General features: G+C 56.5%; 7 protein-coding genes across 7 annotated transcripts; all 7 read left to right on the top strand.

Moving 5' to 3' along the window:
• Positions 1 to 982: 982 nt before the first annotated feature.
• On the top strand, positions 983 to 2,395 carry BESB_082030 (uncharacterized protein; the record flags this gene model as incomplete). Its single annotated transcript, XM_029366553.1, has 1 exon — positions 983 to 2,395. One exon carries the CDS (start codon positions 983 to 985, stop codon positions 2,393 to 2,395), a length of 1,413 nt encoding a protein of 470 aa, XP_029217013.1.
• Positions 2,396 to 3,729: 1,334 nt separating this feature from the next.
• Positions 3,730 to 5,250, top strand: BESB_082020 (uncharacterized protein; the record flags this gene model as incomplete). Its single annotated transcript, XM_029366552.1, has 1 exon — positions 3,730 to 5,250. The coding sequence occupies one exon, from the start codon at positions 3,730 to 3,732 to the stop codon at positions 5,248 to 5,250; it is 1,521 nt and encodes a 506-aa protein (XP_029217012.1).
• Positions 5,251 to 7,101: 1,851 nt separating this feature from the next.
• On the top strand, positions 7,102 to 8,565 carry BESB_082010 (uncharacterized protein; the record flags this gene model as incomplete). Its single annotated transcript, XM_029366551.1, has 1 exon — positions 7,102 to 8,565. One exon carries the CDS (start codon positions 7,102 to 7,104, stop codon positions 8,563 to 8,565), a length of 1,464 nt encoding a protein of 487 aa, XP_029217011.1.
• Positions 8,566 to 10,233: 1,668 nt separating this feature from the next.
• On the top strand, positions 10,234 to 11,784 carry BESB_082000 (uncharacterized protein; the record flags this gene model as incomplete). The annotated part of the gene is made up of 1 exon (XM_029366550.1): positions 10,234 to 11,784. The coding sequence occupies one exon, from the start codon at positions 10,234 to 10,236 to the stop codon at positions 11,782 to 11,784; it is 1,551 nt and encodes a 516-aa protein (XP_029217010.1).
• Positions 11,785 to 13,784: 2,000 nt separating this feature from the next.
• BESB_081990 (uncharacterized protein) lies at positions 13,785 to 15,272 on the top strand (the record flags this gene model as incomplete). Its single annotated transcript, XM_029366549.1, has 1 exon — positions 13,785 to 15,272. One exon carries the CDS (start codon positions 13,785 to 13,787, stop codon positions 15,270 to 15,272), a length of 1,488 nt encoding a protein of 495 aa, XP_029217009.1.
• Positions 15,273 to 16,874: 1,602 nt separating this feature from the next.
• BESB_081980 (uncharacterized protein) lies at positions 16,875 to 18,705 on the top strand (the record flags this gene model as incomplete). Its single annotated transcript, XM_029366548.1, has 2 exons — positions 16,875 to 16,895; positions 17,260 to 18,705. The coding sequence occupies 2 exons, from the start codon at positions 16,875 to 16,877 to the stop codon at positions 18,703 to 18,705; spliced, it is 1,467 nt and encodes a 488-aa protein (XP_029217008.1).
• Positions 18,706 to 20,594: 1,889 nt separating this feature from the next.
• Positions 20,595 to 22,169, top strand: BESB_081970 (uncharacterized protein; the record flags this gene model as incomplete). The annotated part of the gene is made up of 1 exon (XM_029366547.1): positions 20,595 to 22,169. One exon carries the CDS (start codon positions 20,595 to 20,597, stop codon positions 22,167 to 22,169), a length of 1,575 nt encoding a protein of 524 aa, XP_029217007.1.
• Positions 22,170 to 22,756: the final 587 nt, after the last annotated feature.

Raw genomic sequence — 22,756 nt, 5'->3', positions numbered from 1 at the left:
GCCATGTTGTAGCTGCCTAATGTAACATATGCCACGCAACCCAGCGGCAGCGTGCTGTGGCTTTGAAAAAAGACGCCAAAGAAGCTGAGCGGGAGTGGACGTTGATTGCAAGCGCGTGAGAGAGAGAGAGCGTTCCAGTTACCGTGGTGGCTGACTTGCACTTTGACACTTTTTTTGCTGCGAGAGAGGCACCGGCACTCCGTACGATAGCCGCCCGTGGCAGTTTGACAAAGTTGCGGTTGCATTTTGAAGGCACGCTCTGGTTCTGCAGCTGGGCCCCGCTTCCTTGTACAGTTCTAGCCCACAATTTCCACTTTGTGCAGCCACCTTCTTTATCTGTATCCCGTTTTATGCGAAAAGATGACTGATTTGTATTATGCACGAGTGGACACGGTATACACACTGGAGTCAACTCGATAGAGGGTGCCTCGACAATTTGACAATGCTTGCTTGACCTATGGCTCGCATGCATGGGCGTAGCAAATCAAGTACGCACACGCTTAGCCTTGCTGCCAGTCTGCGTGGGCAAGCTCGATTCTAGCGCACTTCCAAAGTATGTGGGATAGAAGACTGCGCCAACCGCCACGGATGTTTCGATCTAGCCCGCTGCGAGAACGGCGCGGACTCGACCGCATGCCACCCAGGGCCGCAACCAGCAGACAGGCGAGCACACAGAACGGCAACTGAGGTGGAGCCTGCAGCAAGGACTGCCATTTGAAGGGTGCATCTTAGCTACTTATTTGCCCTCGAACAGTCCGAGTTTCCGCAGCTACTGTCCTGGTGGAAACCCTCACGGACCAGCACGGGAGGCGGCAGCCTTATGGTTGCACGTCCTGTCTCAAGACACACTGTTCTCTACGGATTTGTGCGCTCCTGTCCTGTAAAAAAGTCGCGTCATGTACCTGGGCGGAGAGTGCGAATTCTGCTGCTGATTTCCGAACGACTCCCGACCTCCCTCTGTCCGCCGCGTCCAGAACGCACAATGTCAGCGGCACCAAGACTCGCTCGGATTTCTCCGAGCCCAGACTCGCTCATCTCTAGTTTTCTCGCTTTTCTTGCGTTTGCCACCATCTGGCTCGCATTATCCTGGCGGTCTCCTGCCCTGGTCATTGCCAGTGAGGACGCTGGAGGATGCACTGCGGAGCACGATTTCACTCTGATCTTTGATGGCGAAGACGTACAGAAGTCATTCAACTGCCCGGAGGGTTGGAAGTTGACGCCTGCGGCGACGACATCCGCGTTCCACGGAGGCCACTCCGTCGTGGATTTAGAAGGGCTTGTCCCCGGAGCCAAGCTAGAGCCATCAGAATTTGGATATACGCTAACTTTGCCTGGGGACTCCCCGCGGGAGACGAGAACATGGTACTACACTTGCACCGCTCCAGCTGACGGCGACAGCTCTGCCACTGATAAAGGTCCTCCTGAATCCAGTGAACTCGAAAGTAATACGCATTCTCCTGAGGAAGAAAAGGAGCAGACAGAGGACACTTCCAGCAGCACGACTCCGAACCAGGGGACCCATGGTACCGGTGGTGGCGGCTCAGTTTCGCCTGGCGGCAAACCATCCCCGGGCACCCCTGAGGTTCCAGGCAATGGCGACACCACAGGCTCACACAACGAGCAGAATGACAACCTTCCAGGGTCTGATCATGTTCGGGAGGACGGAGTTCTGAATGGGGTTGGCGCGGGGCATCACAGTACGGGTCAAGAACCCCCTCTCGAAGACTCGAAGCCTGACCTCGCTCCTGGACCCGCTGCTGCCCAACAAAGCAGCGACGGAAAACTAAACGCTCAGGAGAGCAGGAAAGAAAGTGCAGGTAGCGTCGCCGCGGCTGCCAGCTTTTCGCTCAGGAGCGCAGTTCCCCTCTCTGTCCAGGGGTCTGCTACCCCGCCCCTGGGGGCGAAACGAACGACGTGCGTGGTGACAGTTCATGTATTTCCTTCCCCCATGATTGAGTGTCAAGCGGGAGAAACCAAGACTGCCACTGTCTCAACACTCAACGCACCCGTTAACTTCAAGTGCGGCGACGGGCTGACGCTGCAGCCGAAAGGAACGGATAGAGTGTATGACAACGCGGACGGGCGGTGTGAGTCAGAAGCTCCGCTGACGGCCCTTATCCACGGGTCTCTGTCCTCGTCGACTGTCGCCAGTGAGAAAGCGGGCGAACTCACCCACTACGTTTTAAAAATCGATGAGCTACCCAGCAAGCAACAGGAGTTGTGCTACAAATGCACGGCGTCTCCGAAGGTGATGAAAGAGGCTGAACACGACCCCGAGGTTTCCAAGGAATGCGTCGTCAAGATCGCTGTCGCGTCGGAGACCGCGCCGGTGTCACAGCCGCCCAGCTTCTTGCTACTGTCGGCCGTCGTGGGATTGCTTGCGAGGTTGCGTTAACGAGCTGACTGACATCTGTTGTCCCGCTTCAGCATACCACTTGCCTGTCGCGCACGAACTGGCCTCAGGCTCAGTATGGCACCGCCTTCCCTTGAGATGCTTCCCAACACGCATTCGCGTTGTGCCTTTATTGGCGACGTTCCAGCGCACTCCTGCCCGCTCGAACTCGAATCAAGGTTTCCACTTGCAACGAGTTTTGAAATTTGTTCAGTGAAGTTCGCGCGTGGGTAACGCCCTTGTGCACGGGCGGGAAGCACACGCCGATGCGCAGGCCGGTTATGCGCTGCCTGCCTTCGCAACAAGGCACACTCTGGTCACACGGGGACAAACAGCTGATTTATTTTAAACACACTCGCCTTCGCCCACGCAAGTTATGGTATGACGTAAATCGTAGTCAGCTGAGGCCACTTGTCCGAGACAGCCACGGTGAACACCGCTGCGCTGTTCACACGGTTGCAAAACACCACGCAAAATGGTGAAGGCTGTTCAGCAAGCTGAACACAAGATATATGAATGTACAGCAAAACGGTGCGCCGACCCTGACCCTGTCTCCCGAACTGCGGAAGGGGGCAGCCTGCACATACTGCATCAAGGCCTCCGTAGCTCCGTCGCAGTAACTGTGCCGCGGAGCGAAGGCGCATACACTTCGAGTTGACAGGACTTCTCCGCGTGAACTACCAAGTTTTCCCCGACGGCGATATCGTAGGGCGGGTCTCGACGCAGGCAGGCTACATTCCCCAATTTGTTACTGTGTCATTGGGGACGATTGCTCGAGTACTCGCTTGGTATTTCAGCAAACTGGCAGTATACTGCGACACACATCGATATAAGCTCTGCCGTGAGCTACGTCCTGTGCACGCGTACGGCGTGCCATGATGAGGGTAAGGAACGGGGTCAAACTGCTGCCCTTTTATAGAATCTGACTTCGTGTTTGGCGCGTACACCTTATGTATGCACCGGAGTTTCCGTTGATGTGCTTATCTGCGCGCGGTCGCACGCTGATGGATTCTTGTGCGCAAGTCGAAAGCTGCGCGGAAGCTCGTCCATTCTGTCTTCCATGGAACCGGTGCGGGTTGAACTTGCATGCGATCGTAAGACACTAGCCGCAAGACAAGAACTGCTGCTCGCGTGGCTCGCGGGATTGTCGCTACCGCTTTTACTCCGTATTCCCTCCGGACTACCTTCCTGAACCAACGCAAACACAGAACTGCCGGCCCAGTCAGCCGACCGACTGGCGTCAAACTCGACCCGTCTGAGCCTCAGGCTTAACCCGCGCCCTCCGGTGGAGGGACCGCGTGACCTCCGTAGGTTTCCGAACTTTTCTTCAAGAGAAAATGCGGGCAGCGACAGGAAACGGCGGCTTCCTTGCTGCCTCTGTGCGTCCGCTTCTCGGGGTCTTTGGCGTGGCAGCGTCCCTTTGGGCTGTCCCGACTCTCTCCTCATTGCAGCCAAACGAGGTTCTCGATGCAGAAGGATGCACGGCCGAACAGGACTTCACGCTGATCTTCCTTGCCACAGACACTGACAAGTCCTTCCAGTGCCCGGGGAACTGGACGCTGGACCCTTCGCTGACTGACGCTTACCAGGAGAATGGCTCTAAACAGGACCTAGACTCCATTTTTTATGGAGCTACTGTGAAAAACTCCAAGAACGTTTACACGTTGACGCTTCCGGAGAGCCCAGATCGCGAGATGAAGACTTGGTACTACCTATGCAAGGCTCCATCCAATAACGAGGATTCCCTAGAGAGCGATACCGTAAAACCAGAGGTCTCACCAGGTCTCGACAATACCCATGACAAAAACCTCGACCGAAACGAGGCCGTTGGTAACGGTAATCATGGAGGAAGCGGAGGAGACTCTTCGGGTCACGAGGGCAAGGATGGCAATAATAACGATTCTCTTATAGGGCATCCAGACAACGGTAGCCGTCCTGAGCCCCCTCCTGGCTCAGAACCTGGCGTTGGCGGTGCTGGCGTACCCGGTGCAGGTGGGAAACCCGTTGAGCCTGGCTCCTCCAAGGAGCAGGGTCCCGCTAAAAACCCTAACTCGCTGCTCCCAGAGGGCGCCGCCTCCGGGGATCATGCTCTTGACGCCAGCGGCCCAAACGGTCCTAATCCCGACAACAAAGGTGACAGCTTGGATGAAAACCTCGAAGGCCCCCAGGCCAGTGACGGCGACGTAGGTGACCTCCAGGCCGCTGGGCAGGGTAAAGGTGAAGACAGCAGCAGCAGCCATGTAACTGTCGACAAAGACGACACCGGAAAGCAGCAAGAGGTTAATCATGGCGTCGTTGGCGACCCTGAAGCCAGGAGTCCACTTTTTCTCGCCCGGGGACGTGCGTCGCCGGCGGAGGCCCCTCAGGCACAGCGGAAGCAGTGCAGGATAACCATACAGGTCGTTCCGTCCTCCCTGATCGAGTGCAATGCGGGGGAGACAAAGACGGCAAGCGTGTCAGCTGCGGGACGCTCCCTCACGATCAGATGCGGTGAAGGACTGAAGTGGGAACCTGCAGCGCTGGATCAGGTGTTCGACGACGCGGACGGGAAATGTGCGTCCCAGGTCCCTCTCAACACCCTTGTCCATGGATCCGTCTCTGCCAAAAGTGACAGCCCGGGCGCCGAAACGACACCGAGCGACCATACGTTGAAAATTGACGAGCTGCCGACCACGCCGAGAGCGCTCTGCTACAAGTGCATCGACGCGAGCCAGGGAGAGGCAGTTGATCCCGCCACTGCAACACCAAAGGAATGCGTGACTCGGATCACCATCGCATCAGTGGCGCATGCGGCAACGTCCGTGGCGGCCCCAATCACACTTTTTACCGTCGTGGGGACCTATATTGGCAGCTACTGACTTGCTAAATTCTGATCAACCCGTGTGTATGCAAACTGAGTCCGCGGTCGACTGAGCGAGTAGTCGACTGCGTATCCGTGTGTCGGTGGAAGGAAGACTCAGCTGGTTCATCGTGAGCGCGAATAAGTGCAGGCGCGCTCAAGTTGACGCTAGGGGCGCAGGGAAGTCTTCTCCAAAGCTGCGGAGTGGCAGTCACAAAGGGAACGAGGCTGCACCGCCACTCACAATCCTTGCCACAACTCAACGGGCAGGCACGCGAGCGACAAAGCATCTTGCTACGCCTAACTCTAAGATGCCTTTTATTTCCATCGTTCTTGCTTTGTGGCAGACATTTGTGGTCCGTTGACTGACAAAAAGTCGAGATACTGGCGAGAGAGAGCGATGAATAACGGGATTTATACAATCTGTACCCTTCGTGCGGCCGAGCACTGAGTTGTCCCTGCGGCCCCAGGGACTAGTCATACGATCTGATCAGCTAAAAAGACAGGTGTCTGCAGGACGAGGCGCAGCGCTTATGGGTTCTGCCGGGGAGTTAGCCGCTGGATGTGTTTTCCGTGTGAAAGTGTAAGTTGTATCAGAGATGCGTGCGAAGTATGCATCTGAGACTGTCGGTCCGCGACCCGCTCTCCCACGTGATCAAGGTTATTTCAGCTCACCACTCTGTACGCGGCGAACGCGCGTCTTCTGAGGGCTGATTTGTCATCAACGCAGCATATCCATGCAAAATGACCACATTAAGGATACCGCGACAATCCAATCGCCGCAGGCTTTCTAACTGGCACGGAGGCCACTGCGCCGACGCATGGGTAATGAAAACTAACGCTTCGTTTCATCTCGTGTTTCCGTCATATCTGGCACGGCCATCCAGCGGCGACGCTTTGTCAACCGAGAAAAGATCTCGTGTCCCAGACAGGAGGCAGATTTGATACCGGCAAACGGACTGTCTTGCACAAACAAATTCGTGCTAAACAGATCCACATCGGCGTGACAAAGCGCTTCCCGCGAATGACCTTGTGACACTTCCGCGGGCGTACTCTGCTAGAGCTCACGCCTACGCATATCCAGCGGCTGAACGTTCTGCACTGTTTGCCAGAGAGAGAAAGGAACAGTTTTTCCGCTCGTAAGTGCGTTTTCGCGCAAAGACAGGCGCTTTGCAGTAGACTAATGTAGAAAACGGAATGCGGATGAATTCCCCGTTTCCGGCGCCTTGTTGGGCTGCGTGTCTCGTGGGGTGGGGGGGGACGACTGCACTGCAGAGTCGCATTGGAGGCATTTTCAGCACGGTATCCAGGCCACCATATCCGGCACAATAGACGAGAAATACAAAGATGCAAAGTTCTTCCTGCCTGACTCCATGGGAGTTGCATTCTTTTTATGCGGTAATCCCCAGGTACAAAGATGGATGGCAGTCTCCGTACAACGCAAGCCGCGGGTCCTGCCCGATACGGGACAGCCTGAGAAAACCCATGAATTCTTCCCGCCTGCACGGAACTATGAAGTTATACAGACACGATTGCGTTTGAGGAAGATGGCAGACATGCGTGACGTTCAGGAGCGAGCACTCGTTCAGTTACGCGGTGAGTGAAGCATGCACATGCGTTTGAGCCAGATGGAGGCACCGCAAGGCAAAGGGGGTACCGGCAAAGCGGGGAGACCCCTGGGGGGCGGGCGGAATGTACGCACTCAACACATGCAGCGCCTTCGCCTCTTGCCACTAAAAAGAACGCTTTTCCCACGTATTGAAGTGCAGGGGGTTCCACAGAACGGTCGCTGACCGCTGACGACGTTTGCCTGAGGACTCTCTTGTTCCAAACATTTCCTGTACCTCCCCGACAGAACCTGTGCCACAAAATGAGAGAAAAGAGCGGGTTTCGCTGGATATCCATGCGCAGCGCCTCTCTTTTCTTGGGCCCCTTCTGCCTGGCGGCCATCGGCTTGTCTCTGCCAGTGTCCTCTACGCCGCCAGCTGCGCCGCCGCAACAGGAAACGATCGCTCCAGAGTGCAGCGGCGAGGAGGGGTTGAGGTTGACTTTTCAGGTGCAAGACACCGAGAAGAAATTCAAATGTCCGAAGGGCTGGGTGTTGGAGCCGACGGCGGTGACCGCGGCGTTTCAGGGGAAGGCTTCGGAAGTGGAGCTGGAGAGGCTCGTTGCTGGAGCGAAGCTGGAGGAGTCAGAGAAGGTGTACAAGTTGTCCCTTCCCTCTGGTCCAAGCCGGAATCCGCGGACGTGGTATTACTTGTGCAAGGGGTCGGAAGCCAGTGGCGAGTCGGGGGGGGATGGCGGTGAGCCTTCTCATCCCGGAAGTCACATGAAATCTGAGGCTGATCCTAGACTTGATGGTAACCCTAGTCCATCTGGCGTTCCGAAGAGAGGGGAAGGAGCAAATAAAGGAGGCGAAGATGCAAATAATGGCGTGAACAACGAGGACGTCGGTGATCAGGTACTCCCCCATGAGATATCGGAGCCTCACGGCGGGGGCGGCCTTGGTCCCCAACACGGACTAGGTAATGGTCATGAAGAAAATCCCAAGGTGCAAGGAGAGAATGACAAGGAGAAGAATGGCGAGCACACTGAGCTGGGGCCGCCTGGTGTCCATCCCAGCGCTCAACCACCCACCGGGTCTCGGGATGAAACGGATCCGGTCGTTGCGGACAGAGCTCCTGCTGATGAAAAGGAGAAAGAGAAGGGACCTGAACATGCCCTGGAGACGCTCGACCTGGGCTCCGGTCTCGTCCCTGGCGGTGCAGCTCCTGCCGCACTCAGCAGAAAAGCCTTCCGCACTTCTGGCGATTCCAAACCCGAGTCCGTTACACCAACCCTGAAAACGTGCAAAGTGACGGTCCAAGTCCTCCCATCCACTGTCATCGAGTGCAACGCTGGTGAAACGAAAGCAGCGACAGTCTCCGCGGTTGGCTCTCCAGTAGCCTTCAAATGCGGAGCTGGCCTGAGTCTAGAATCAACAGCCCTGGATAAGGTGTATGACGACAAGGACGGCAAGTGTGCGTCACAGGTGGCGCTCTCCAGTCTGGTTGACGGATCGCTGTCCGTCGTCAGTCCGGAGAAGGAGACAGAGGCTGAGCCGAAGAAGTACTTCTTTGGAGTGGACGTGCTGCCGACTGAGCAGCAGGCGCTGTGCTACAAGTGCGTGGAGACTTCGTCTTCGGAGAAGGAGGCGAGCGGCGGCGCAGCGGATGCTGGGAAGGAGTGTCAGGTCAAGATCACGGTTGCGTCACCGGCTGTGTCGGCGGCGCCAGGGGCCGTGAGCTTCGCATGCGTCGCTTTGTTTGGAGCGGTCGCAGGTGGTCTGTTTTGATGAGTCAAGGACCGATAGAAGCACCCCGAGGAGCCGCTTCGGCATGCGCATGCCAAAGCGGTGCAGTTTGGAAATACTGAATGCACGTCGAAAGGAGGAAAGTGTGTGTCGCTGTTGGGGGATGTAGTCTCCACGGTTAACATTGGGTGCGTTTGGTTCCTGGGCTTCTGACGGCAGCGGTATGACATTCGTTTCTCGTCATTTGACAGGAATGGTCTATTCCGTCTACGCGAATGTGGTCCTAGGAGGTTACAGATCTATGTGCTGAAGTTGTAGGTTGTATAACATGCAGGGAGTACGCGAGTGGTGATAGTAGTATTTGTTGATTGATATGGTGGATCGATTAGAGGCTTTCTTTTCGAGCGGATATGAAGACCTGGATTGATGATTGATGCTGAACTTGCGTGTGGGCGGGTATCCTCTGTGCCGACATGACGCATCTGAGGCATGTACGGAATACGTGTGATTATGGTGCTATGTTGTTTTTTCGTCACTCGTCGTGATGCGCTTCTCTGTGGTTTGGACGGGAGTGTAAACACGTGAGCGCGGCATTGATGCAGCATTTTCCAATTCTCGAACCGGGCTCTCTTGCAGACTGCGTATTTGATATTGCTACCTATTCGGCAAAGCGGCGTCAGGCGGAACCCCTCCACCCTACGCAGCGGCTAACGCCAGTAGGACCATTCAGAGGAAGCAGCGGAATTAGCCGCTGGCAGGTGCGCGCCCCACACTGAGACATTTTTCACGGATAGTGCCCGAGACAGATCGTGACAGGAGTGCGCTTGTCAAGGATGGAGTGTTAACCCGGCGCAAGGCTGTGTGCCAGCAACGAGCATACGCTGACTGTTGCCACGAGGCGAAGCCCTGCGAACACGACCGCTGCTGAATGTAGATCATCTTCTGCTCTAATGCGCGGACCATCCTCTGCTTTCCGCGACAGGTAAACTTGCACTTGTTGCTTGAGCAGAAAAAACATCACGCCCCTTCTCCGTCCTGGTAGGGCGGACACAAGGGGGGATCAGAAGGGGGCTGAAGACTGTGAGGTCTCAGCTGCTGCTACACAGCGGTTGCCATTTGCCGGTTGCATCGGATCCGCTACGTCCACTGGGCTTCACTCTCGCATTTGGCAACACCGGCGATAACGGTAGCCAGGAGAGCTTACAAAGACGTCGGTAGGGAATTCGTTGACCCGCAAGGGGAAGGTTAATAGCGTCAAGAGAGTCCGGTGACCCTCGATGCGAAGGGACGTCTATACCGTTACACGGGTCGGCGCAACAGCGTATGCATACCGTGCAAACTAGAACTGCGCGTAGAGCGGGTTGCGTGAATGACGAACAATGAGACTCTCGTAAACGCCGCGGAAAAAGCGGACTGGAACTGACAGCCCCCGGACTTCGCGCGTCGACATTATGGGGACCGTGCCAACAAGACAACGCTAGGTGAGGAAACCCAGGTTGTCACCGCGCGGCTCTACACGTTCAGCGGAATCGCCGCCCGAGCAGGGGGAGCTCATCAGGAATTTTGCATGTGGTCATGCGGCGAGTGTTTGGCGGCTCGCAACCCGCTCCCGAAGACCTACCTGTGGTTAATGGCTTGGGAATCCACAGGTTTCAGATCGTATCTCTTCGGTTTCTGTTGGCCTTGCATCCCTCACGCCGAGTGAACAGAATGAGAGACCGCAGGTGGAGTTTCGCGGGCAGCCGTCGGCCCTTCCTCACCCCCGTATGCTTGCTGGCCTTTCTCTGCGCTTCACCAGCGTTTTCTGCGCCGCCGACAAGTGACGTGCACCAGGAGGAATCCGAGGGTCCTGAGTGCAAAGGCGAGGAGGGTTTGACCTTGACTTTTCAGGTGCAGGACACCGAGAAGAAATTCAAATGTCCGAAGGGCTGGGTGTTGGAGCCGACGGCGGTGACCGCGGCGTTTCAGGGGAAGGCTTCGGAAGTGGAGCTGGAGAGGCTCGTTGCTGGAGCGAAGCTGGAGGAGTCAGAGAAGGTGTACAAGTTGTCCCTTCCCTCTGGTCCAAGCCGGAGTCCGCGGACGTGGTATTACTTGTGCAAGGGGTCGGAAGCCAGTGGCGACTCGGCGGATGATGGTCACTCGTCGCTTCCTGCAGATGACGTAGAGACTGGGGACGGCTCGCCTTCTGGTGGCGGGTCTGGCTCCAGTCGGAGCCCCAATGCCGGCGGCGGAGGGCACGCCGACCCCCACAGTAGTGCAGTTGGACCGCCTCCCCCCCCCCCTGCACCAGAACTAAATGGGCAGAAGCCTGAAGATCACAAAAGTGACCTTAATGGTGACGAGGGCAAGGACGGAAAGGTGGGAAGCGAGCTGTCCGGTAGCCAGCAACAAGAAGGGCGACCTGGCGCCCTCCCCGGTCCCCAACCTCCACACAGTGTCGTCGGTGGAAGTTTGGAGTCAGGTGCAGAGCACACAGCTGAAAAGAATCAGCACGCAGATTTGCAAGGGGCTCCGGGCGTGGATGGCGCCATACGAAACCCTGAGGCCAGCCCTCCATCCTCCAGCGCACCTCACAATCCATCGGGTCAGGGAGTGGCTGAAAAAAGTCCTGCTCAACCGGTAAAAGAGGATAAAGGGCATGAACGTGCCCTGGAGACGCTCGACAAGGACTCCGGTCTCGTCCCTGGCGGTGCAGCTCCTGCCGCACTCAGCAGAAAAGCCTTCCGCACTTCTGGCGATTCCAAACCCGATTCCGTTACACCAACCCTGAAAACGTGCAAAGTGACGGTCCAAGTCCTCCCATCCACTGTCATCGAGTGCAACGCTGGTGAAACGAAAGCAGCGACAGTCTCCGCGGTTGGCTCTCCAGTAGCCTTCAAATGCGGAGCTGGCCTGAGTCTAGAATCAACAGCCCTGGATAAGGTGTATGACGACAAGGACGGCAAGTGTGCGTCACAGGTGGCGCTCTCCAGTCTGGTTGACGGATCGCTGTCCGTCGTCAGTCCGGAGAAGGAGACAGAGGCTGAGCCGAAGAAGTACTTCTTTGGAGTGGACGTGCTGCCGACTGAGCAGCAGGCGCTGTGCTACAAGTGCGTGGAGACTTCGTCTTCGGAGAAGGAGGCGAGCGGCGGCGCAGCGGATGCTGGGAAGGAGTGTCAGGTCAAGATCACGGTTGCGTCACCGGCTGTGTCGGCTGCGCCAGGGGCCGTGAGCTTCGCATGCGTCGCTTTGTTTGGAGCGGTCGCAGGTGTTATTTTTTGATGTACTGAGAGCGTGCGTCAACGTCTTACTGCGTTTCAGGTTCGATATGACTGAAGAGGGGGGGGGGGGCGACACAGTGGAGGGTTGAGGTGTCGAGCCATGTTAGATGAGGTGAATTCAGTGCTGTGTTGTATGACTTGGGCGTAGGCAGGTACGGGTTGAATATGGCTGATTGCTGATCGCTTATTTATGCATGGAAGCCTCCCTCGATGATCTTCGGGCATCTCTGAAAGGTGTGTGTATACGAATGCGCTCGTAGGGGGGGGTGAGACTATTGTCGAGAGCTTTACAGCTGGTCTCAACAGTGGTGAGTATGCCACCGGTGGTCGGTTGCTTCATCCCTGAAGAGGAATTCTGGTACGACCCGGACAATCATGGATTTGTTGGCGACCGTCGCCAGAGGCTCTCAGTCGTATCGGAGTGAGCCTTTTGCGACATGCGCAGCGGATTAAGGCGCTGTGCTGTGCTTTCTCTACTACGTACCGGTGATCCGCCCCGTGGATCGGTGAGCAATCAGTATAGGGGGAAGTAATGTTGTGCGCGTGCCAGTCGGCAACGCTTCGACGATCGAACTGAGCTGTGTATCGGAGAGCCTCTTCAACATATGTTGGACCGAGTGGATTCGCGTGGAACTTCTCCGCCTTTTGGCCCCTTTCGGGAGGCCCTTGACAGACGACACCTTTCCGAATTCTGTTCCGTCAGCACTGCATGAGGAATAATTCTAGCACTTCCACGGTCGCTCCGACTGAGTATCCGCATACAGGCGCCCCACTTCGTGACCAGGAATTTCAGCGTCGACACTGCGAGCTTCTGACATCCCGCCGGCTAGTGGCAACTGCACCTGTTACCGTTGAGTCGACATCATTCGCGTTCACTGTGTCGCGGGCTGGCGCCACTCGGTGGGAAGCTCCAACTGCGGCCGCCACCTTGCTCCTTCCAGCAGGCCAGAATTCAGGATTCCAATTTGACCGTGCTCCACGATCACATGTGAATCGCTGTGGTCCGTCCCGCCTTGGTATGCCAGATGCCTTTTAGAGACTGGTTGACCAGGACACGGCCGGCGTGCGGTTCCTCAGGAATGATGTGGTCCCTCTTCGTGGAGGCAGTTTCCTCCACACGTCGAGTATGCCACGAGTGCGTGTTTGCGAGCACAAAAGTAGAGAAAAAAAGTAATCTCTTGACTCATATGTGCCCGGATAGACTCACAGATATTTGGTGCGTCTCTCGAAACGATGCTAGCACAATAGAACCTCGTTTCATAACTACATACTAAACTGCATTTGAATCGTGAGCCTTTTGTGACTGAGAAAATTAAGAATAGCTTGAAATAATGTGTACAGCAATGCCGCGGTCTCTACAGGTGCAGCCGCTATACATCGGACGAACTCGCAGCCAACCGATTCACCTCAACGGTGGCATCTGCCTGCACTTTTAAGAATGGTGCACTCGTGTCTTTTTCGTTCCGCAGAATACATGTGCTCGTTGGCCGTGAGGCCCTCACACATCCCAATAGAGAAAACGCGCCAGCGACCAGCCGACAGTGAACGACGTCAAGGTTCTCCGTCAAGCTATGCAGCTCGCCGTAGGTGTACTGCAGCGCCGGCAGGTATGCAAGCACACAAAAAAAAGCCAGATGTGAAGAACTTTTTTTCATACAAACACCATGGAAGTGCTCGTTGCTGCGTTAAAAACCATAATGGTCTACGATACGTGAGCGCGAGACTGGATGCTGGTTGGACGCGGGTCAGACAAGAACGACACGAGCCAGCCTAGGCTGTCGCCCTACGGGTCAACCGGCTGGGTTGAGCTCATTCGCGACGTCAGCCGGGGGACCTCACGAGGATTTTCGCGTGTGTTCATGTTACACAGGTGACGGCGAGTGTAGGATGCTCTGCAGGGTTCTGACCATCCTGTTTGCTAGTTCTACGCTGCGAAATTGCTGGACTCCAATTTTTGCGTCGTTTTGTGTTTGCCGCTGCCGATTAGCGCGGCTCACGAGAATGAGAGAGAGCAGGTGGAATTTAGCGGGCAACTGCCCGCTGTTCGTTGCTCCCATATGTTTGCTAGTCATTATCTGCGCTTCACCAGCGTTGTCCGAGCCTCTAGCTGGGCCTTCTCAGCAGGAGGGGACGGTGACTGCTGAGTGCAAGGGCGATGATGGGTTGAGGTTGACTTTCCAGGTTCAGGACACCGAGAAGAAGTTCAAGTGCCCAACTGGCTGGGAACTGGAGCCGACGGCGGTGACCGCGGCGTTTCAGGGGAAGGCCTCGGAAGTGGAGTTGGAGAGGATCGTTGCGGGAGCGAAGCTGGAGAAGTCAGAGAAGGAATACAAATTGTCTCTTCCGTCCGGTTCAAGCCGGGACCCGCGGACGTGGTACTATCTGTGCAAGGGGTCGGGAGAGACCCAGGACTCCACCGGTGACGGGAATTCTGCTGCTCCTGAGGACGAGAGGGGTGGCGGGGATGAGTCTGACGCCGTTGACAGCTCCGGCTCTGGTGAACAGGGACTTTCGAGCCAAGGCGACAGTGGCGGGGGACACGGCGACGGCGGTGCTTTGCAGGGCTCGCAGAGACCCTCTAATGCAGTCAACGCCGCACTTGGTGGCCCTGCGAAGAGTGAAGTTGAACAGGAACCTTCGAGGGACGACCAGCAGCACAGCAATGGGGCCGATGCGGAGGTTCCCCTCCCCGGCACACCCCTCAACACTGTGCAACCAAAGGTTGACAAGGACCAAGAAATCCAGGACCTCACCAACAACCAGGCCGAAATCAACAAAACACCCGAACCTTCTGGCTCCTCAGGCAAAACACACGAAATCACGGGGCAGGACAAGAAAGACGAAGCAAGCACCAGCCCCGTGGCGGAAGCCGGTCCTCCAGGTGCTCACGGTGACGGTTCCATCCCTTCCTCTGAAGCCGATATTACTTCTAAAGCTGTGAGAGCCGTCTTGCGCTCCTCTAACAATTCCAAACCCGAGTCCGTTACACCAACCCTGAAAACGTGCAAAGTGACGGTCCAAGTCCTCCCATCCACTGTCATCGAGTGCAACGCTGGTGAAACGAAAGCAGCGACAGTCTCCGCGGTTGGCTCTCCAGTAGCCTTCAAATGCGGAGCTGGCCTGAGTCTAGAATCAACAGCCCTGGATAAGGTGTATGACGACAAGGACGGCAAGTGTGCGTCACAGGTGGCGCTCTCCAGTCTGGTTGACGGATCGCTGTCCGTCGTCAGTCCGGAGAAGGAGATAGAGGCTGAGCCGAAGAAGTACTTCTTTGGAGTGGACGTGCTGCCGACTGAGCAGCAGGCGCTGTGCTACAAGTGCGTGGAGACTTCGTCTTCGGAGAAGGAGGCGAGCGGCGGCGCAGCGGATGCTGGGAAGGAGTGTCAGGTCAAGATCACGGTTGCGTCACCGGCTGTGTCGGCGGCGCCAGGGGCCGTGAGCTTCGCATGCGTCGCTTTGTTTGGAGCGGTCGCAGGTGGTCTGCTTTGATCGACTTCCCACGGGGCGTTGTGTTTTTGTTGGGAGCCGAGGTTGGACGCGGCGCGGGCGGTGGCACAGCTCAGGATGCAAAGCGTGAGCTCTTGGTGGTGCATGAGGTACGCATGGCTGTGCTTATGCTTTTGGTCTCCGTCGGTAAGTCCGATTATTACGTTGTTATCCATATTGTTTTCTATGCATGCATGTGTTTTCCGTAACCTGCAAGCGTCAATGGGAGGTGCGTACTTACAAGTGCTTGCGTAGGAGGTTGCGACCACTGCCAAAAGACCTATTGCTGGTCTCTGGTGAGTGGTGAGAATTGCACGGATGCTGGGTTGCTCACTCCCTGAAGAGTTCTGGTACGCCCCGGAAGAGCTTGGGGTGACTGCCGATATGCGGGGGGGCGTTCGATATCAAAGTGAACTTGTTACCCCCGATGCCGGCCATGTGGATTACGTCGCTCAGCTGCGCCTTCGCAACTGTGTCTCGCCGCTCGGCTCAGGGGAGCGGCGAGCGACGTAATATTTATGCGCGCGGTTCACTCGGACCCTATTGGATGTTTAGGGTTGGGCGTTCCTGCAGAGTGAACTATTTCGCATATGGTGACCTAGCCGGACTCGTGTGGAAGCCTTACGTCTTTTGGGCCTGCTCGTGAGGCCTGTGATGCCGGCAGCTTTCAGTACTGTTCTGTCAGCAGCGTACGAGGAATATGGTAGCACTGGGCATACAGGACTCAGGCTCCCTTTTCGTGAAGCATATATATTCTGCAGACGGCGCAGCGAGCTCCTGACAGGCCGTCGGTTAGGGGAGACTGCGTCCGTCGTCACTCGATTGCAAGCTCTGGCTGCAGCAGACTCCTTGGTCCATCGAGCATGTCAGAATTCACGATCCAGTTGACTGTTGCGATCCCCTCTGACTGGCTGCTGGTCCGTCCGCCATAAGGCTTCAGACGCTTTTTAGAGACTGTAGGCCAGAGCATGGCTGGCATGTCGTTCTTCAGGCATGATGTGTTTCCTCTTCGCAGAGGCCGTCTCCGAAGCACCATGCACACACTACGAGTACGCCAAGAGTCAATCGTGTTTGCGGGCACGAATACTAAGAGAGAATGACCTCCCTTGACCCGTGGAGCTTTTCGTGACTAAGAACCCTACGTATTTCGAGAAATAATGCACGGATCGAAACCTGCAACCTGCGTCTATCTAGCTGCGGCGGCAACAGGGACGAACCGCCATAAGCCGTTGTCCGTCAACGGCGGCATATGCCTGGATTTCTGCGAATGCGACAATCGTGGGTTTTTTCGTTCTGAGGACATAAATAGTCTCGCTAGCCACGGGTTTTCTCTCACCTCTTTGCGCAAAAGGCGTCGACGCTTGGGAGCAACAGTGTACGGCGCCAGGAAATGCTTTCAAGACATGTGGCCGCCTGTACACATACACGGGTGCCGACAGGTGTGTATGCGCGCCACAGAAATGGCACCACATTTTTGAAGAGCTCTTCCTGGAAAACACACCCTGGGGGCGTACGTCAGTGCGTTGAGAACTAGAAGCGTGAACGGACTCCAGCGCTCGCCTTTCTGTTGCGGGGAAGGTAGCTACAGGACAACGGAGCCAGCCGATGCTCTTAGCCCACAAGTCAGTGGGCTGCGACGGATGCGCAACGTGAGCTGGGGGAGCTCGTCACTGTGGCAGTGCTGGTTGTAAATCCAAGGCTGATTGCTGTCGGCGGACATTTACCTGTGTTTGTCACACTGCTGAACACAGCCAGTTAGGAACGCTCAATTTCAGTTATGCCGGTTCCGCGTGCCGCACGCCAAATAAACAAAATGGGAGGCATTCAAGGCTGTTCTGCGGGCACCCGCCCGCTGTTCATTGTTCCCATCTGTTTGCTAGTCATTATCTGCGCTTCACCAGCGTTTTCTGCGGTGCCGCCTACGGTGCCGGAGCAGGGAAGTGCCGCTCCTGAGTGCAAGGGCGAGGACGGGTTGAGGTTGACTTTTTAGGTTCAGGACACCGAGAAGAAGTTCAAGTGCCCAGCTGGCTGGGAACTGGAGCCGACGGCGGTGACCGCGGCGTTTCAGGGGAAGGCCTCGGAAGTGGAGTTGGAGAGGATCGTTGCGGGAGCGAAGCTGGAGAAGTCAGAGAAGGAATACAAATTGTCTCTTCCGTCCGGTTCAAGTCGGGATCCGCGGACGTGGTATTATTTGTGCAAGGGGAAGAAGGTTAGTCAGGAATCTGGTGAAGGGAAGCATCCTTCGAGAGCGGGTGCCGGCAGCGATGGGTCAATGTCTGATTCCCAGCCCGTAAATGTACTCAGTGGCAGCGAAGAAAGCCACTCCGGCATGGCGATTGATTCCGCCCACACTCCCTCACTCAACCAGGGCCCTCAGCTTTCTCCAGCCGGTCCTGGTCCACAACCTGCCGGCGCCGCGCAGCATGATGACTCCGACAGCCTGACGCCTGACCAGGGCCTTACCAGCGGACACAACGCAGGCGCCGGCGTTCAGCAGCACAGCTCACCAGGAGGTGTCAGCGCTGGCAGCGGTCCCTCTCATGAGGAAGACGGCCTCAAAGGATCTGACGCTCCCGGACAATCAGCTGGCGTACTCGCCGGCTCCGTCGATGCCGGTGAAGGTCTCGGTCTCTCTGAAAAAGAAGACCCAAGCCTTAAAGGAGACAAGGAGCCACACACCCCCGCCGACGTCGCGGATCCTGACCATAGGCAAGCAGAACAGAACGCTAAAGCACGCTCGCCTGGCGCGCTCGCAGAGCATGTAGAAGAGCGCACACTGGAGAAGACGCAGGGAACAGTCCGGCGATTAGCGCAGCTTGGCGACTTAACTGGTTCAAACACATCGTTCAGCAATGCTCTTCTGAAAACAGCCTTTCGCGCTTCAGCCAAGCCTGAAACCGACTCCGCCACGCACGAAACCGACTCCGCCGAGCCTGCCCTGGAAACGTGCAAAGTGATGGTCCAAGTCCTCCCATCCACTGTCATCGAGTGCAACGCTGGTGAAACGAAAGCAGCGACAGTCTCCGCGGTTGGCTCTCCAGTAGCCTTCAAATGCGGAGCTGGCCTGAGTCTAGAATCAACAGCCCTGGATAAGGTGTATGACGACAAGGACGGCAAGTGTGCGTCACAGGTGGCGCTCTCCAGTCTGGTTGACGGATCGCTGTCCGTCGTCAGTCCGGAGAAGGAGACAGAGGCTGAGCCGAAGAAGTACTTCTTTGGAGTGGACGTGCTGCCGACTGAGCAGCAGGCGCTGTGCTACAAGTGCGTGGAGACTTCGTCTTCGGAGAAGGAGGCGAGCGGCGGCGCAGCGGATGCTGGGAAGGAGTGTCAGGTCAAGATCACGGTTGCGTCACCGGCTGTGTCGGCGGCGCCAGGGGCCGTGAGCTTCGCATGCGTCGCTTTGTTTGGAGCGGTCGCAGGTGGTCTGTTTTGGTGAACTGATCGTGGACTGACAGCTGGGTTCGAATCGTTGTTGGGAGCTGCGTTCGGCATGTCGCGGGTGTCGCTGCGGTACAACGGAGAAGTGCTGAATGGATGTTGGGAGGGACAGAGTGTGTAGGTATGCTGGGTGCTCTTCATTACGTGTTTTCCTCTGGATGTGAGCGAGCTCTGGTCCTCTGATGTTATGTGTTTTCCGAATCCTGAGGTCTGTTTAGACGAGTGTGGTCCCAGGAGTTTACGCCTAACACTGAATGTGTATCCCGGTAGCTGTTCGGCCGGACGGACGCTGGTTGTCGTTCTCTTGCGCTCCATAAGGAGTTTTTGTGCGGATAGGAAGGCCCTGGAATTCATGCTGACCATGCCTCGAAGGCCGTGCACCCTGTGCTGACGTGAAGCGTCTGAGGTTGCGTACGGAGAAGTTATGACGACTATGACGCTGTGCTGCGCTTCTTTCGTTTCGTCGTGATGCGCCTTCCTTCCTGTGTGTAAGTGGGTGAGGAAATGCAAGCGCGCCGGCAGGGGCGCACCACCTTTGATTTTCAAACTGGGTTTTCTCGCAGACTGCCAATTCGACACTGATATCTATTCGGACAGGTCGAGTCGGGTAGACCGCCGTCCTCTGCTAAAAAACTATGACGGACGGATGAGGGCTTCGAGTTTCCTGTTCTGTCGGAGGCGTAGGACGAACACGCTGCGTCGCCTCCACTGGGTCGTACACCGCTGAGATCTTGAATGCCGATGTACAGGCCATGACCCTCTAGCAATCTCCAGTCGGTCTAGAGGTAGATACCCGAGCTTATTTCTCTGCTAGGACTATTATGCTTGCAATTCCTACCGGTACTAAGATTTTCAACTGAAGCTTCATTCCTCCGGCGCCGTGTTGTGGGCGCTCCCTGCGGATCACGGCTCGAAGTATTCACTTTCCACAACAACAGGAGCTTTACTCGCTTGTGACTGTGCCCCGTCACTGGTAGCAGACTGGTTGGTAGCCCTTCGGAAGAACGTTCACGCTCACTATTGGCACTTTCCCGCAACTAGCCGCCGAGGTCGTTTGAGGGTGGAATGTATGTGGAAGGGCGGCATGCACGCTTCAAGGACGATCCGGTGACTCAACATAAGGCTGGGCGCACACGACAAACGCCTTCTGGCTGTTGCGGTGAAGCGAATGCTTGCGCGCTCAACCGTGCAGAATGTGGATCAAATCACGATCTAACGCGTCAACCGACACCTGGGTTCCTGTAGCAGAAAAAAGTGCAGTCTGCCGTAAACGAAAGACACGCACGACCCGCGAGGCAAGCTACATTCGTGGGGCTTCGCACTCTCATTTGTCCATTCCCGCGTTCAATAGCCACGAGGGCCCAGGAGGCACTGGTCGGAATTCGCTGACACGGCTGAACAGCGGCGAGAGTGACTACTGACTTCGACGCAAAAACGCGTCGGTGTCGCTACAGGCACATGTGTGTCGGCAGGCCATGGAGAGTAAAACTGGGGATACAGCAGGTTATATGACGAACCGAGCGCCTCTCGTATGCGCCGAGGAAATCCCCAAACACACCTCTGCTAGAGAAAATAAGCGGATAAGAATCAACCCGTGACCACGCACATAGACGCTATGGCGACCGTAGCTACAAGACAAGGGTGCGGTGATCAAGCCTGGACAGCTAGCTTCCCCGCAGTTCCATCGGTTCAACGCGTCTGCCGTGGACCCCAGGAAGCTGATGAGGAATTTCGCATGTGGTCGTCTTCCAAGAGTGTGGCAGGCGTCCGACGCGTCGCCACCCCCCCTAAAAGCGAGCTGTGTACTTTTAAGGGTGTGCGAATTCACGGGACTCGGCTTTCGCCTCGCTTCTGTTAGCCTTGCACCTCTCACGGCGACTCAACAGAATGAGATATAGCGGGGAGAGTTCCGCGGGCAACCGTCCGCTCTTCATTGCCCTTATCAGCTTGCTGGTCATTCTCTGCGCATCCCCGACGTTTTGTGCGCCTCCGACGGCGCATTCGCAGGAGGTAACCGACGTTCCTGAATGCACGGGTGATGGAGGCTTGACGTTGACTTTTCATGTTTCGGAGACCGAGAAGAAGTTTAGGTGTCCGACTGGCTGGGAGTTGGAGCCAGGGGCAGCCACAGCTGCGTTCCAGGGGAAGGCGTCTGAAGTTGAGTTGGAGACAATCCTCAACGGAGCAAAGTTAGAGAAGGTGAAGGAGGCGTACACTTTATCTCTCCCCTCCGGACCTGTTCGCAACCCAAGGACTTGGTATTATGTTTGCAAAGAGATGGGAGCGACTGGCCATCTCCCAGAAGACGAGAATTCCTCTTCGCAGAGCGAGTCTAGTCAAGCCGGTAGTTCCACTGGCGGGGCTGAGGTGGGAGGTAGCGACTCTGAAGGCCCTAGCCGCCACGAGTCGGAGATCTCACCACCCGGTGGAAACACCGGCGTGGGAGGCCAGGTTTCTAGTCAGAAGGATGAACCGCACACCGGTGCCGGTTCCCAAAGCCTCCCAGCCGGACCCGCGCAGGGCAGCGGTGGATCCACCGGTGACTCGAACAGCGCCGCCGATAAGGTAGAAAGCGACCAAACTAGCGATGTTCCTAAAGGACCCAACGGCGTGGACGTGCCTTCTGGCGGCCTGGGAAGCGAACCTGACGGCGCCGGCAAGAAGCAAAGCAGCAATACACGCCATGGGGACACGCCAGACGCCAGTTCCATCATCAGTTCACGAGGCGTCTTGCAGGGCCCTGCGTCCCAAGAGGAACGGGACACAGAACTCGAGACCGACGATCTTGGCCAGGGGCATGAAGAAGAAAACCGTAACGAGCAAGAAGAAACGGAAACAAGCCCTGCAAGCGTCCGTCCGTCCTCAGCAGCCGCGCTCGCCGAGATCGGCGCTAAAGCGGCTAAAACTGCTCTCCGCGCCTCGAGGGCTGCCGCGGAACCTTCTGCTGAGCAGGCTCTGAAAACATGCAAAGTGACGGTCCAAGTCCTCCCCTCCTCCGTGATCGAGTGCGCTGCAGGAGAAACCAAGACGGCCGCAGTCTCTGCTGTCGGCACGCCAGCGGTCTTCAGCTGTGGAAACGGGCTGGCTTTAGACCTCGCGGCTTCGATGGAAAAGGTGTATGACGACGAGGACGGAAAGTGCGCGTCGCAGGCCACACTGAAGGATCTCGTTGATGGGACTCTATCGTCTAGCCCTCTCACTGCTGTTGCAGAGGAGAACTCGAAAGCCTACATCTTGAGTGTTGACGCGCTGCCCGATAAGGAGCGACATCTGTGTTACAAATGCGTGCCGACTTCCAATGGAGAGGAAGCAGCAAAGTCCACGACGCAGGAGGAGCAGCCCAAGGCGTGCATGCTGAAGGTCTCTGTCACGTCAATGGCGTCGTCTTCATCGTCATGGGTTGATGTTTCTGCTGGGGCATTTGTCGGTGCCTTTCTCTGCGGGCTGGCTTCAACTGCGTGATTGAGTTGTGTTTTGACAGAGCCGTGTGAGGTTTACAGGCTACAAGGCAACGGCAGCCTCTGCCGAGCATGCCTACGTTCCAGCAAGGGCCTACGTTTGTGGCTGTTGTCTGGTTTTTGACTCGTGCACCGGTTTGTTTGTGGAGGGAAAGGTACACGCGTTACACGCGTCCATGACTGTGGCGGCAAATTTAGGGTGGCGCGGAGGTGAACGGGATTTCCAGGATTATGAGCTCCACAGAAGTTGTGGAGACGAGCCATATATTTTTTCTCTCACTCGAAAATATTCACAAGTGCTGTGTGCGCAACTAGACCGTGCTACCCCGGCTAGTCGCTTCCAGCGGCAGATGATCACGTGTGATTATGTGCTCTTGTGGCTAGGTTCCGCTTTCACGGCGCAGACGTGACACATGGTGCTCTTTCAGTTCTAGCTCGGTGGGTGGGAGACGGAAGAATGACAGACTGGAGATGACTCCCGACCTGGCTGCGGCAGCAGGTCTTGCTGTTTGTTGCATCTCTCCGCGACAGACTGCAAAATAGATCGCAAATGCGTGGTGGGGAGGTGGCGACAGACTCCACCAGGGTGGG

The sequence above is a fragment of the Besnoitia besnoiti genome, chromosome VIII, assembly GCF_002563875.1.
Source record: "Besnoitia besnoiti strain Bb-Ger1 chromosome VIII, whole genome shotgun sequence".
In the NCBI taxonomy this organism is placed as follows: domain Eukaryota; phylum Apicomplexa; class Conoidasida; order Eucoccidiorida; family Sarcocystidae; genus Besnoitia; species Besnoitia besnoiti.
This window is presented reverse-complemented; position numbering and strand designations above follow the sequence as displayed.